Raw genomic sequence first — 15,514 nt, 5'->3', positions numbered from 1 at the left:
GTGCACAGGGTCTTTCTCCGTATAGTCACTCCTAAATGCATGCTCTTTACAGGAAAAAGCAGGCTCCCTGTGAAACCCTTTTTCATGCCAAATGGCTCGCTGCTAAGATTAAACTGCCATTGAATTTATAAATTCTGTGTGGCACAGAGCAGCGGAAAAAGTTTAGCATTGAACAGAAAGCAAACTATGTATTGCTTAAAAAATGAATGTTGTGCTCCTGGATGGTGTGGATTGACTGCCTCCATCAATATATCTTCTTATACTGGTAATAAAAATACTTCCATAGCCTTGTGCCTCCAAGGATCTCAAAGCACTTTGCAAATAGGCCAAAGCGCTATTTCCTATTTTACGGCTGTGGAAACCGGCTGCGAGAGAGGTTAAGCTTTTTGCCCAGGGATACAGAGGAGACTGTAGCAGAGCCAAGATGGGAACCTAAATCTCCAGAGCTCCAGTGCTGTGTCCTGGTCACGCACTGCACCAAAGGGTGGGGGGGAGTCTGCTGGTCACTGCCTCTCAGCCATCATCCATGAAACCTCAGGAGGTGGGATACAAAATTGGCTGCTCCTTCGCTCCCAGGTCTCTGTCCTGGTCTGTGGGTGGAGGTGCTGAGCAGGGCAGGATCTGGCCAGGGAGGATGCTTGTGTCCTTCTGGGCTGGGACGGACAGCTCTGGTCATGGGTAGCTGTGGAAGGAGAATGACTTTTGGTTGCTGCTGACTTGGGAAAAGCTCAGAGCCTCGCATCTAGCCTGCTCTGCCCCAAGCACCTTTATAAAGCAAAAATAATTATAAACTTATTACACTAAATCCTGTAAGATTAGAGTAGTTGCATTCTTCTTTTTTTTTTCTAATCCAGTATTTGAGAAGGATTTACCTGTTTAATACAACCATTTATTAGAAACACTTGGGTTTTTTTTAAATTCATAATTCATTTGGAAAAAAGCGTACAGCTACAAAGGCCAGTTTTTCAAATACAGGCCTGATCTCTTGTCAAATTCCAGTTGGAAAAATGACACATCTGAAAAACTGGGTCTGTGGCAGGGATTTACAGATGTCATTTCAGGTACGTCTCTGGAAAAAAGCATGGCTCTAACCTGCATGTTTCACAGGAGAACAATTTCTGTTCCTAGTTTCTTCCTTCCCCTCCCTGGCCGCTGTGCTCCGCAGCCCCCTGAGGATGCTCCCCGCACACACGAGGCTGCCCCGAGGGTCAGGGTGACCGGGGAGCAGGGAGGCTGGGAGAGGTGCGAGGGCGAGCATCTGGTTTCAAACAAAAGTGCAAAGCCTTGAATGGAGGGACTAAGAAGAAACAGGTGGGGGGCTAGTAATATAGCCTCTGAAGTTTATTTGCTTAACGAACAGAAGCCTAGGCTGTCAGACCTAGGTCAAATACTCCTCCAGTTTGAGTGTATTTATTTCATACGTGGTCTGTAACCCAACCTGATTTCTGGATTAAACCGCTGTAAAGTCCTGGCCCCCAGGAACCCATCCCATGTTTGCCATCAAGCCCAGCACATGCTGGGGCAGGACCTCGGCGGGGCAGGGGGGCCACCTCGGTATTCACTGGAGCCTTGTGTCATCAGTAAAGCCCGTAATTGTGGGTCCTGTCATTTCCAATGCAAGCTCCACTGTTTACAGCTGCAAATCGTGACTGCAGATCCATCACTTAGTGGTCCCATTAACGCGAGTCATGCCTGAAGGCTCCTGGGCTAAGCTGCTTGGGCTGCAGCACGGAGCCGCTCAGTGGGCCACCGTTCTGCCGGAGCCCAGGCAGTGGTGGCAACGCTGGACGACCACATCCACCATGCGCCAGGTCCCTCTGGGGTGCCAGCAAGGGTGGCTTTGTATTTATAGGAAAGTTTTAAAGTAGCCATTGAGCGGAGGAGGAAGGGGTTTAGGACGGCCTGTCTTGAACGGTGGTGCGAAACGGAGGGTCTCCATCGCCGGATGCGAGGGAGTCTGGGAGCATGGGGCTGTGTGCTAAGCCGTGGAGCTCATCACGTAGTGGGAAAAGAGGGGCTTCGCTTTCCTGCTTGTCTGTCCTGAAGTTACAGCACAAAAACTGCTTGAAAACCAGCCAAATAGCGAGAGGAAAAAAAACAACTACAAAACAAAGTGCTTATGCTGGGGTCATAGACAACTAAAGGCTAAAAGTTACAGATCACACATGGGAATTCCTGAAATCTTCATGTGCTTTAAAGTTTTTAGCAGTGTTAACTTTTTAATCCAAGATGTTCAGGAGTCAGTTAATCCTCCAGAGTTAAGGGAGGGAAGTTTGAGCTGGCACAGGTAGTAAAACTACCTGCACACAAAAACCTGTTTTCTGGTTTCCCAGACATTTTTTTGGCTGATCCTATTAATTCCAGTAAGGTAAACAGCCCATGTGCTCCAGAGTATCTCAGGAGCTGAAAAAAATTGCATCTGAAAATTTATATGTGAAAAATTGCAGATCTGCATTAAAATTAGAAAGGAAAGGAAGAATTAGCAGTGGGTTTTCCCAAGACCAGCCTGAGGCCAGTAGTGCCAGGTAACTGTGTGGGTTCTGTGAAAACAAGAGTCATGTGGAGACATTGAAATAAAACAAGTTAAAATGGGGTGAACAAAAGTATCTGCCATCAGAAATGAAGCATGCCTCCTCCTTTAAGAGAAGCCCCATCTTTACATTAAATTTGTGATACACATATGTTTGCTTTTGGGAGATGAGGTAGGTTTGAGTTATGCAGAACAAATTATCAAGCTAACAAAAAGTTCAGGAGCTGTTATTTTTCATGGACCTAATTTAAAAAAAAACAGGCTATTTGTGCTTTGGTATCTTCTTGTTTTGTGGAGCTTTCACTGGCACCTAATTCATCATTTGTAACGGGGATAAAGCTGTAGCTGATTTTGAGATGCGACTCGTCAGGATAGAACTACTTGCTTGAGAGAGTCAGGAATCGGTGGATGTTAGTCCTCACCAGTGAGAGCTGGATGGGCTCTGGCAGACCTGCTGTGGCTTATCTGTAAGCATCATTGAAATGTTCTGGTCAGGGCACTGGTTCAGAACCAAGGCATAGAATAGGCACCAACTGGGGGAAAAAAAACCCCTTACCTTAAATGTATTCTTATCTTTATTTTTTATTGAAAGTTTTTAGCTGACTCAGTTTTTTGGTCTGATGGGCTAGGTCACGTATAGGATGGACAAATTGGTTTTATATGTGCTAAATTTTTGCGTCTCACCTGTCCTTTAATCCTGGAAAGCCCTTTGGACCCGTCAGCTTTATTATACAGCCCAAGTTTAAGTGGGGAAAAAACGTATTTTGGTCCTGATCCTTTTAGGTCTTCAACAGCCTGAAGCCAGCAGGATGTGTGAATACCCATCCCTTGGCAGGGTTGTGCCCTTTCTGCCTGTACTGGCTGCGCTGCTAGATTTAGAAACCCAGGAAATCTTCGCTGCTCGCCGTTTACCTCTGAGCTCTGCCAAACCATTGGCTGTTTCCTCGAGGAGCTGATTTTGCCTGTGTTGTGTGCGGTGACCAGAATCTGGTTTTGTTTTATGTCCTGTAGGGTTACTGAGCTGGAAGATGCACGTCTAAGATGGAAACTTCTGCTTCAACTGCTGCTGGGAAAAAAGAAGGGAAAGGTGCAGTTCTGGAGGGGAATGGCTTTACGGAAACGGAGAAGAAACCCACTCCTTTAGCAGCTGCAGGAGCAGCAGTGGCACAAGGAGGTACTTTATGTTTTCCACACTTTGAAAGCAGCAGGGGTGTTTTTCATTAGACTGTAAGAATTTAATAAGTATGGTGGCATCTGTCCTCCTGTGAACACGCTGAGTTTATTGGGGTTCTCAGCCGTCAGAGGTCACAGGAGCGGGAAGCTGTGACACCGCATGGCGTCCAAACGTCACTGCACCGTGACAAGTCACCGCCGTTCCTAGAGAACTGGACTGGGGTGAGGGAGAAGGACCGGTGGTGAGAGGTGGCTGTCGGAGAGTCGAGGCATCCCGTCATGGCTTGCCACCGGCCGACCGGTGCTGTGTGGTGTAGGCAGCACAGTGCCTGCTGCTCCTCCATGGAGGAGCTAAAGGGTGGCTGGTGAGGCTGGCTGGAGCTGGGGGGAGCGCCTGTCATCATGGTCAGGGAGGGGTGTCGTGTGCCGGCTGTGATCCTGCTAATGAGCTAAACAGACCACACCGTCTTCAGCCATTGCCGCTGGAATTTCATGGTTAGGGAAGAATTTGCGATTGTCCAGCCCCAGTGCAGGAAGGTTCACAAAGAACCCCCCCCATTTGTGCCGTTCCTGTTAATGTCAGAAATAGCTCAGGTCCTCATTTCTTTTTCTGTAAGTGTTTTTAGCAAGATTTTGGTCCTGCTGGTGTTGAAGTCAATTGAGAAGCTCTTGTGGACACCCACGGGCATGGGGTCATTTCTGGCAGGTGTAACACCAGTGTGTGGGGGGACATGCAGGCCCGTTGCTCCTGCCTCCTCTCGCATGCTACAGCAGGCAAAATACAGCCCCAGAAAACACATCCCTCGCTGGCACATGTGCTGGTGGATCTCCAAGTTGGTGCCAGGGCCATTCATGGTGTCTCCAGCTGTGGGCAAGGCTGTGCCTGCAGGGAGGCACCGCGCTGCCCTTGCTGGGTACTGGGACTGGGCGTCCTTTCTGGACAGGGCTTAAGGAGACAAACTTAGAAGGGCTGCACCGGCTTGGATGTGACGAGACATCCCAGCTGTGTAAACTTTGCAGGCAGCTTTTTTTTTCCCCTTTAAAATATACCTTATTGCTAGCCAGAGTCTACCTCAAAATGAACCCTTCCCCTCCCCTTCCTTCACTGCAGGGTGGTTTCTCATCACGCCAGGAGAGCAGCACGGCTCCTCTGTGGGCTCCTCTGTCTCTTGCAGAGCTCGGCTGAAGAGTTCGTGTTTTCTGTCGGCTGAGTTTTGAAGATAGTTCCCAGCCCAAATTGCTTAAATCTGCTTTATCCTTTTCAACACATTTGTTACCTGGTTTTCATTTCCATATTGACCTGAGAAGATTCAGATGTACAGAATAAGACAGCAGCTGCTAGATTATAATCAATCAGATTAGTTCATGTGTTTGATAAATTTTGTTAGTCTTTGCTGGCAAAGGAACATTTTTCTTTAAAAAGAACTAGAAAATCTTTCACACAGAGTTGTTTGGAGAGAAACACAATTTCATGCTGCTTTATGGGTTTGAGCCACCTTCCCTGTGAGCACTACGCAAAGTGGCAGAAAGGAAGGCTTGCTGGGCTGCAGAAATAGGGGAAAGGCAGAGACAGCAACACGCAGAAGTTTGCCATCCCCCCACAGATTTTGATCCCTGTTGAAGAAGCACAGGCTGTAAGAACCATAAGGCAGCCCACTCGAGGCATCATCTCCATTCCAAAGGGATGGCAGATCCAAAGGGCTGATTGGCGCCAACAAAGTCCAAGCATGTGCTAAAATGCAAAACCCACAGACGTGCTGTTGTAAAGAAACACCTTCTCCCCACTTGGCACTTGCCTTGGGAGTGCCTCCACTGAGGAAGCAGTCACCGCATTTCCAGAGATGTGATGGAAATGAGATTGCCCCTGAGGTGGAGTGTCCATCGGCCCATTTGGCCCCCCCGGAGACTTGATCGGTTTTTAAGCGTCCAGTATTATATGTCCCGTTAGCGGTGTGCTCTCGCCTTTGGAAAGAAGGATTTACGGGTTCAATATTTCTCCTTTTATTAAGAGGAAGTGGAGAAGTAAGTGGAGGATTGTTTGAAGATGTCAGGAGAATCGTGATGAAAGCATGGTGTAATGAGATGTAAAGAGCGAAATCTATGTCATGCTGTGAAGAGAAGTGCTCATAAATGGCATAAAATGGCTAGCAGCAAAGTAGCGTGCGATCGGACGCCGGCCCCAGGACTCTGCAGGTGATGCATGTGCTCTTGTCGTTTGGAGGGCTTTCCTTTGAATGCTGGCTAGACATAATACATGGTCCTGAAAGGGAGCAGCGCAATGCATGTGCTTATAAGTAGAAAAAGAAATACAAAGTTGTCTTATAACATCCGTTAATTGCAAGGTGTGATTTAGCAGATAATAACAAAAACGCTGGGTAGCAATGAGACTGTACTTACATGGTTTTCATGCTAGTATAACATATTTGCTTCACTAAACTAGTGTAATTACTTATAACAGGCCAGAAATATACATATTTATGCTCATATTCTTACAGAAGAAAGCAAACGAGGCATGGAGATTAATTATATTGTTCAGCTTGAGGAGGGGAACAGCTTTAAAGGGAGGGCCTCTGAGCTCCCACCCTGCTTTGGGGCCATACGAGCAAGTCTTTAGTCTCATCCAAGACAAACTCTTGATTCTATTTGTTGTAGACGTTTTACTCTTTGTACTAGCATGTGAGAAAGTGGCAGCAAGGCTCAGCTAGTGCTGCAGATCACCAAGCTGCTCTCCAGAGCCAAATGAACGTAATTTGCAACACATTTCTTCTCCTTTATTCTACTGAGTCACACAGATAGAGTGCCAACATAGCATGTTTCTCAGATCATAAGGTTTTCTTTTTCCCTTCTAGAAATGAATAGATGTATAAGGTTTTATTTATAATTAGGGTAATTGAAGCAATAAACTGAATATTAGTTAAATAATTGAAGACTAGCTATTTTATTGTATTATTATTTAGACTATGTTATTATAAGGTAACAACATGTCCAGTCTCCATTTCTAGGTCCCTTGCTTTGGCTATTTGTCCCAAACGTTTGCAGCCTTGAACAAATTAAGTTATGGCTGTAGGAAAAGAGATCGGTATTGTTTATGCTCTAAGTGGTGAAGAGTCCTTTCATACTAACAATCTGCATCTCATATTTTTAGTCTACTGAAGCTGCCATTTTAGAGATCTTCTGTGACATTTTTTTATAGTAACTCATTGATCAGATGCTCAGAAATTGGCCTTGCAGAAATGACATCAGGGAAGTCTCTCCTAATTTTCTATTTTTCCATAAATCATGCCGGCCAAGGAGTCAAAGCTGCTCTCTTCTGTTTCAATGGGTGCACATGTGTGTGTGTGACGGAGATGGAAGCTGGTTTTAATGACAGTATGTAGGAGCTATAGACAGTCAGATCTGCAGAAGAGCCTCTCACTTTCGGTGCCTCCACTTTTTTGGAAGGGCAACTCGTAACACTTAATGTTTAGAAAACCCTTTTGCTGAGTGCAAAAGTGCATCCTGCTGCACAGGGTAAGAGACTTTGGAGCAGAGCACGTCGTGAGTGAGACCGGGCTGGGTCCTCCAGGCTAGCACTGCGACATCCTCCGTATCGGCATGCACGAGGAAGCTCAGGCGCGTGGCTGGAGGAGAAATTTAAATGAGCCACTCTTTCAAAGGCAGAAATATTTAGGAAGATGGGTTTCTCATCTTGTAATAAAAATTAAATACAAATTCTCCTAAATGCTAACTGCCTGACTTTAACAAGGCCCAGAATGCACCTTTCCCTCTCCACCCCACCCTCAGCATGACACAAACACCAAGTTCCCAAATTGATGGTGTTTATGTTTGAAACATTTTTCTGATGTCTGGCTCTGTCAAGACTAATTTTAGCATTTCTAAAGCTGGGTAAAAATACAGCCTCATTACTTTGATGTCAAAGCATAGTTTACTATTAGTATATTCTGGGGTTTATCATTTTAGTCATGTTTAACACGGCTGCAGCAGGCATGCACTATTAAATCTGGCTTATTTTACATTCCTGTCCGAGATTATTTATTTGGAACAATTTCCTCTCTATCAAAAGACACAGCTAATGCTGAGTTTTAATGTGTTATTTACACACAAAATAACCTATTTACAACTCAGTATCTGCCGCAGGGAGAATGAATGGGGCAGTGCTCCCTTCATCCTGTTGTATCTGAGTTTAACAATCTGGATTGCTAATAGAACCATTTATCACAGGGTGGTAATTTATTTTATGTTAGCTGCACAGGTCTCCCTGCCTCTGATCTATGGAAATACTTTGTATATAATGAAGTTCAACAAGTCATTTGGTGTAAACATGGGGAAACCAAGCTGCAGAACCAGTAAGACTCTGGCTACACCTTTTTTCCAGGAGGTAACGACTCTCCTCTGATATTAAGGCTTCGGTTGATGAAATACAGCTCTTCGCCCCGCGTGTACTGTAAGGGCAGAGCGTGGGGCTTTTCTGCAGTGGATCAGAGATTGGGATGGACTTTGGTCACTTGATTTATGGGCTGGTGGGAATGCTCAGTGCTGCAGAAGTAGCACACTCAGCCCTTTCATAGGCAGAGGAGAAGGGCAGGGAGCACCTCCCATTGCTCTCCCGAGGTCTTCTATAAGCAAGCCCTGAGTGGCGTTGGCAGGGAGTCCTTGTGCAGTTCAGCTTGTCTCAGTGCTGGATTATGGGAAGACCATGTAAATGAGGAGAAGGAAATGCCAGCATCCCAGCAGACCTCAGCGCATTGAAAAAATATATAGTTTGTGTGGCCTGAGACTCAGACAAATTAGAAGGAGAACAGCCCCTATGAAGTCATCTCCTCTGTCCACCCCAGAGGGGCAGGGATCTTCTCCAAAGAATGTTTTTCATTCAGTTGTTCACATTTTCCAGGGAAAGGAATATAACCACTACAAGCACATTTTAGCTTCCCTGCCCTGTATTGCTTTGCTGTATACAACTTAGAACTTTGAGATACGCAGTTAACAGAAAAGTCTGGGTTGGCTGTGGGAGGGAAGGGGGCAAGTGGTTAAAACAGAATGATGGGAAAATCCCAGAATTTAGACTTCTAAATTCTCCTGACAGCCAGTGTGTGTCTACTGCTCAGTGGCCCCCACCTTGGGTAGTACTTCAGTGCAACACTGCTGTAAGAGTGATAGCAATCAAGAATTGTATTTCTTTCCTGAACATTTCCATCAGTCTTATATAATAGTTCTGTTGAGTCTTAAAGTGGGTTTCTTTGCCACCATAGTCCTTCTGGCTGGCCAGATTGCCTACAGGTCTCTCTTGTGTACTCACTCGTGTCCCTTTGGGAAGCTGGAGGTCTCAGATGCTCGGCCTGGTACAATGCTGAGGCTGTTCCTCGGTCGTGGGATATCAACACCTGTGACTGGATGCAGCTTTGGATCATGTTGGTCGCCTGACACCTGCTCTTTGGGATAGTTTAAAGGAATCCATGTAGAGATGGATGATGTTAAAGCCATGCTGCACCATTTTTCTGTTCAATGAGCAGTATCTGGTGTGTGGGCATGGCAGAGAGCACTCTGGGAGCAGCAGGTTTATTTCTTCAACTACATGGGACAGAATTTTGGTAGCTAAAATTGCCACAAACTGTGCCACAAAAACCACGTCTTTTCTTCTGCCTGCCCTCCTTTGTCTATCCATGGCTTGCAATGCTGAGTCTCTCTAGTCTCTTCTCGAAAATAGTCAGCAATGCATCTTTGTAAGGTAACCCTTTCCTCTGCCTAATCAAGTGATTGGAGTCCTACTTCTTAGCCACTTGGGTTTTTTCCCCTCATAGGGAAAACCTCCTTCCCGAGCCCCTGTACTGGGTTTCTCTGTGTGGTAGCCAGCCGTGTAGGCAAAGGTACAACCTCAGAGTGGATAACCATTAATGTTTACAGACTTTTTGATTCACATTGCATACTCTTACAGACGATGCTAGAGTCCGTATCACCAAAGCATTTGTTGATGTAGCAACTTTATAATATAAGCCAGCATTCACTGATTGTATACAGCTCCCCCAAATTGTCATACCAAAAGTTCCTACAATTTCAGCCCATTACAGATGCCAAGATACTTTGAAGACAGAGCAATTTAATCTTATCCCTAACCATGTGGCAGGATTGCACGCCAACTTGAAAAGCTTTTATGAGTTTAAAATGAAAAAAGGTATTCTTCACAGGCTGGTTCTGGCACTGGTGATCCCAACCACTAAGTACCACCTGAAAGACCTTTATATTTTGTGAGTTTATTATTATTACCATTAATAATAGTCCTAATAATAATAGCTTCCACTTTTCTATTTTTTTGTAAGCTCCAAAATCTTATTCTGGCAAGTACTGATATATCTTCTTTTCTATGGATCCAGTTTAGACTTCAGTAAGTGCCTCTCAGAGGATACCTAAATATAACCTTTTTAACCAATGCTAAACTTACCTATTTGTGGGGTGGTTATTTATAGTCAGGTAAGAAAATCCAGTGGTGATAATGGATTATATTTATCATGATGCTTTCCTGGACTGTCTCCTCTGTGCTGGCAGCATGTCCCCATAGTTTGAATTTTTAGTCTCTTTGGCAGCTTTTTGCCTGAGAATCTGAGAATTCGCACAGGTTTTATAAATTAATTCTCCCAACGCCATCCATTAACTGTGGCATTTGAGCCTGCCATAATCATGGGGGACCAGGAATGGGACTTGTTTTGTCTGAGGTTGCCTAAATGTTAGGTGTCTAGTTTGAGATCCCTTTGCATTAGGGTGGAGTAAATCACGTTGTGGAGATGCCTGCTTTGTTCCCTTGAGGGCTGCAGGCCTGATTTGAGGTGGCTAATGTTAGTTGGACAAATCCCAGTCTTTCTGACCTGGCCAAAATTGCAGAGTGGGGTTAAAGCAAGGAACCAAGGTGGGACGAGATTAATGCTTTAATGCCCTTCATTATGTTCATCAGTCCATAGCCTGATGAGCAGTCTTAGAGCCCTGACTACCAGCTCTGAACTGAAATCTCACCCCGTGGCTTCTCAAGTTGGACGCAAACTAAACACCCAAGTGTCAACACAGCCGGAGGAGCTGCTTCCCAGAGCTGCTCCAGCTTTACACCAGCATTGACAAAACTAGTGTTCTAACAGCCTGTTCAGAGAGATGGGCAATTTAAAATACCCTAAAAAATACCCACTAAAAAGACAAGGAAAAAACCTAGTAAATTCTAAAGGCTGCAAAAGACTCCTAAAAATAACCCAAGTGGAGGAAGGCTATTAATGCAAAAGTAAATAATTACGTTAAGGGAAGCAACTAGAGAGGCCAGTTGTGTAAATCACTTTAAGGGGAACAAGCTTTAGATAAAATCCATTCTTTTATCACACAGATTAAGTCTTCCTTTTGACGCTAAATAATTGATAGGGTTTGGCAGAGCGTTCCACTGCTGCCTGCGCGGAGCAGTGGGACTGCTCCTGGGGTCAGATGAGTGGCAGAGAAAAATGTTCTTAGAAATGCTGTGCATCCAATACCACCACCAAGAAATGGGGCTTGTATTCCTGGCGCTTCCTAAAGAATTTCTGCTTGGCCTTCAGAAGACAGCCACACACCTCGGAGCAAAAGGAGAACTTGGAATTGCTCATCTCCTCCTTAAACTGCCCCCCATGAAACCAGGTGGTTTGTTTTCATGGTTTCATGTGGTGATGAGTGAGGTGCAGAGGCCTGTGAGGACACAGCCTGTTCCTCTGCACCATTTTTAATTTGTTTTAAATAAGAGAACCTGAACTGTGCTGTCTGGTGGCTTCTGGGAGCCCAGGTCCTGTGGAGGGTTATCTTACCTTGGCCAGCCCCAGTAGTGCCTAAATACTTCAGCCTCTTGCACTTCTCTCCACACATGAGCATCCCGCTAAAACAGGGAGATATCGTTGCTCCCATTCTGCAGACAGGGAGCAGAGAGGATTCTCCAAGGCCAAAGTGGCTGTAATGGATTTGGCTGTTTCAGAGAGATGTCAAGAACTGGTTATCTCTGTGACTTAGAGGTGGTGTACGTGGGACATCCATGGTAGTACAGGAAACTTAGCCCAGGTCCCTTGGGTCACCATATCTGCTAGCAAGTCCTTCCTCTCTCACTGGTATGCCATGTAATCATGGCCGAGTGACACACATTCTCATGTCCATCTGCCAAATGGAGTTGTTTCTTTCCCTTCAGGAGAGTTGAACACAAGTTGCCTATGCATCATATAGTGCCTTTGAGAACACAGTGGTGTAGCAGTCAGTATCACTCCTTTTGGGTACATAAGAGTATGAAAATGTTCAGTAGCACTAACAGGATTTTGCTGAATGTAAACTCATTTTTGGTAGTGCCTCTGTCCAATACATAGCACAGTGGGCTCATAATTAGGGGCTACAATTTTTTCCAGAACCAAGTGGGACATAACTTGCAGAAACCTTAAATTCTGAAATAAATCAATATCATGAATTCTGTGTGGGTTCCATGTTTGGCAGGATGAGTTCTCTGACCTTAATGGTAACGACAGAGAATAAACCTCAGCCAAGATCATAAGTTTAACTCTTACCATGGAGGAATTAAATGGATATAGTCTCTTCATGCTAACTGGTTTAGGATTATGTTAAACTTGTGAGCTTACTTGTGTTTGGAAGTGACCTGCACTGGGTGTTCTGTGACTCCCATAGTGGTGTTGGGTTGAAATCAGGCAAACTGTGGTGGAAAGAACTGAACAAAAGTTTGGGCACATAGGCTGACTGAGTCCAAAATGAAAATAAATTAAAAAATCACTGAGTGTGATCCCACATGAACACAAATTAAAAAGATTTCACACAAACTTGTCTGAAATCAATTCTGCCTTTTCTACAGTCTGTCAGAGAGCTCCATGGGGTTTTTCACCTTTTCTTTTTTATACCTCTTTCCTTCTCCTGGAATCCCAGATATTTTTAAGACTGTATTCCATTCTAAATGCTTCCAATTGTAAGTAAATTGTAAATAAGAACAGGAGTATTGCAAGCAAAATATTTATATTTACTGCCACTAATATCTGATTTTTAAAATACAGTAACATTTGCAGGGATTGAATGGTGTGGTGCTGTTTTGGCCAGAAAGCTGTTCTCTTCTCTTCTCTTAACATGGATCAGCTCCTGACTCTGACAGATTTTCAAAAAAATCACAGCTTGCAACAGATGCATCCTTAAGTAAACAGTTAAAGTAGATGTTTTGATGACTTCAGTTGTATTGATATAAAAGATCAGTGTCTGAGCATTCCTGAAAACCATCCAATAGAGGAGGTAACTTCCTGAAAGCCCCTGGCCCCGTGTGTGCTGCTTCAACAATAGTTTAATTGTTTAAATAAAACAGAGATACTTCTGCACCTAACAAGATGCTCCAAGCCTAGAGAGAGTGGTAAGGGCTCAGCACTCCTGACCCTGGGTCCAAAGTGTTGGGAAATGTTTTGATTTTCCCCACGTGAATTTTTTTCTCTGTTTGTGAGGGGAAAAAAATTATCTTTCTCTGCTCTGTTTGTCTATTTGGGGCTCACCTTGTTTTATAGCTGCTCTTTGTGGGGTGAGGACAGCAGTGAGAGGGGAACCAAGCAGCTGCCACTTCTGCACGCTGGCTGTTGTGAATACCGGTGTCCTGCGTGAATGCATGGAAGTGCCTTCCTCATAAGGCTCGAGATTAAGCTAAATCTTGTTCATATCAGTTCGCAGGTAGAGCTGGTGATGTTCTTTCTGAGGCATTTACAGCCACACTTTAAAGCAAAACCAGAGAAACATGAAGGTGAGGACTTTAGGCATTGGTTTGCACGTCCCATTTTAACAAGAGGAATTATTACGTGTTGTGGGAAACTGACCCGACTCCCAGAGGCTGCTTGTGTGAAGGTATCCAATCTTTTGGTGGCTTCCTATGGTGAGGGCACAGAACTGAGCCTGGGGAAAATTAGTTTCAGTTCCTGATCCAGCCCCAAACTTCCTTCATGATTTTGGGAAAGCTGCTTGACTTCCCTTCACTCCCCCATTTATATAATGAACTTGCGTTGTTCTTTGGGCCTCGAGGCCCATCCATCAGCATCTGGTTAGCATGTTTATGGCATCGGTCATACTGAAGCACTTAACAGGTCAGACTGCATGGAGGTTGCTGTTCCCCCTCCCCGCTGCCTGCAAGAGGGTGCTGCTGCCCCTGGGCGCTGCGTTACAAGGGTGACCTTGCCCATATGTCTGAGGTGTCAACCTGCTGCTGTCAAAGGGGCCCAATAAAACAGATTTGCAGGGTTGGGGAAGATAAGGTTAAGTTCTTACAGCAAAGGCATTTCCAATATCTATAGTGGAGAGACCATTTGGGGATACATAGAGCTGACTGTATTCCAAGGGGTCACACTGCTCTGGAGTAAGAAAGTTTTTCAGGTGATCTTACCTGGCAAACTCAGTGGGAGAACATTGTGTTGTTAATAGCTGTGTAAATCTCTTGTGTTGAAACAGGAGAAAATGAATTTTCCCAGTGTAAGAGGGTTTCCTACATACATAATCTATGGGTGAGGTTCATCAAACGGTTTACTGAAGTTCAAGTACCTGGACAGAGTTTTGGACAGACGTGGGTGAATTTACAGAAACTATGCAGAGCTTCAGGGTTTCACCCTGACCCAAGCAATAGACAGTGGTTTTAGCAAAGTCTTTTGTAATTAGATTCTTAGGAAAGGTGTTGTTCTGGGTACCAGGTGATGGAAGGAGAAAAAAATCACTGACTTGGCATGACAGCTTCAGAGAAAACCTTAGTTTCAGCTTTTCTTCCCATTAGCCTTCTATGCATGTGCACACTCTAATACTGTCATCAGCTGCAGAGGGGCTGGCAATACTATTGTTTGGTGCAACTTTTTCCCTTTGGAAAACTCCAGAGGAACCTTCGTGTGCTGTTACAAAGATGTCCTTAAACTGTCTTTACTGCAGGGTCCTGTATTTCAAATGCTGGAGTAGTGACTCTTAAAATAGATATGAGATGGCTGAATGTGTGAAAAATATTTGCATCTCTTTTTCTGAGCTCTGTGCATGGTGCATCACTTCTGTAAGCAAGCTAAAAGGGTTGGGAGGAAAAAAAGTGTTTTGCAAATTTCTGTGCTTCTTTTAATTCCACTCAAAACAATGTCTTAGCCGCTGAGATAAGATCCAAGGCTATCTTTTGGCCACATAGCGTCACTGACACTTGAAACAGGCTAGATTTATATGTAGTTACTAAAAAATATATAGCAAAATGAAAGTCTCAGACACTGAGTTCATGTGCATTGCCCATTGTAAAGATAAGTAACGGCTGTTATAAGATCACTTAAATGGTTACCTTTGGGACATAAAAGGGATCTTTGAGGACAGTAAGTCTTAATACAGAAATGTTTACTCATAAAAAATACATTTGGAATGGGGGAGGGGAACACATTTCCTATTAATGTGGTTTTTGCCTTTTATGGCAGGTTGTAGCAGGTCTTTAACCTCTGTAGCACTTGAGTGAGGATAGAAATGAGCTTCTCTAAGTATCAGCCCAAAGGGCCTTTCCTCACTGCCTGTATCTGCAATGTCTCTTGTAAAGATGGTTTTAGTTTATTCTTTCTTTCTGTGACCCAAATGAAAAGCTATTCTTTTCCAACTTCAAAACCTTCCAGTAGTTAAGTCCTGAGGGCAGAATAGAAATGTCCTCCTGAATTTGGTTCACTTAACGTTGTGTTTTTGAGGTATGGGGCTGGTGGCTTAGACACAGCCGTGCTCAGACACAGTGGGAATTTGAAGGCTGTCAGCCAGCTAAGGCACGAGAACAGAAGAGGGAATTGGCCCTTGAATGCCATGGTT

General features: G+C 44.5%; 1 protein-coding gene across 5 annotated transcripts in view; it reads left to right on the top strand.

The window, feature by feature from the left end:
• The window catches only part of GLI2 (GLI family zinc finger 2), a 198,215-nt gene that overhangs the window by 47,470 nt on the left and 135,231 nt on the right, over positions 1–15,514 (top strand). For 4 of the 5 annotated variants that reach the window (XM_072875390.1, XM_072875386.1, XM_072875387.1 and 1 more), the window contains one exon: positions 3,542–3,704. In XM_072875390.1, coding sequence (XP_072731491.1) covers positions 3,572–3,704 — 133 coding nt within the window. In that variant the 5' untranslated portion in view covers positions 3,542–3,571. Of the gene's footprint in view, positions 1–3,541; positions 3,705–15,514 lie in introns of those variants that run through there. The other variant, XM_072875392.1, reaches the window with a different exon arrangement.

Source organism: Ciconia boyciana, chromosome 10 (assembly GCF_034638445.1).
Source record: "Ciconia boyciana chromosome 10, ASM3463844v1, whole genome shotgun sequence".
Taxonomy (NCBI): domain Eukaryota; kingdom Metazoa; phylum Chordata; class Aves; order Ciconiiformes; family Ciconiidae; genus Ciconia; species Ciconia boyciana.
The sequence above is the reverse complement of the archived record's forward strand: the minus strand, read 5'-3'. Positions and strand labels throughout refer to the sequence as shown.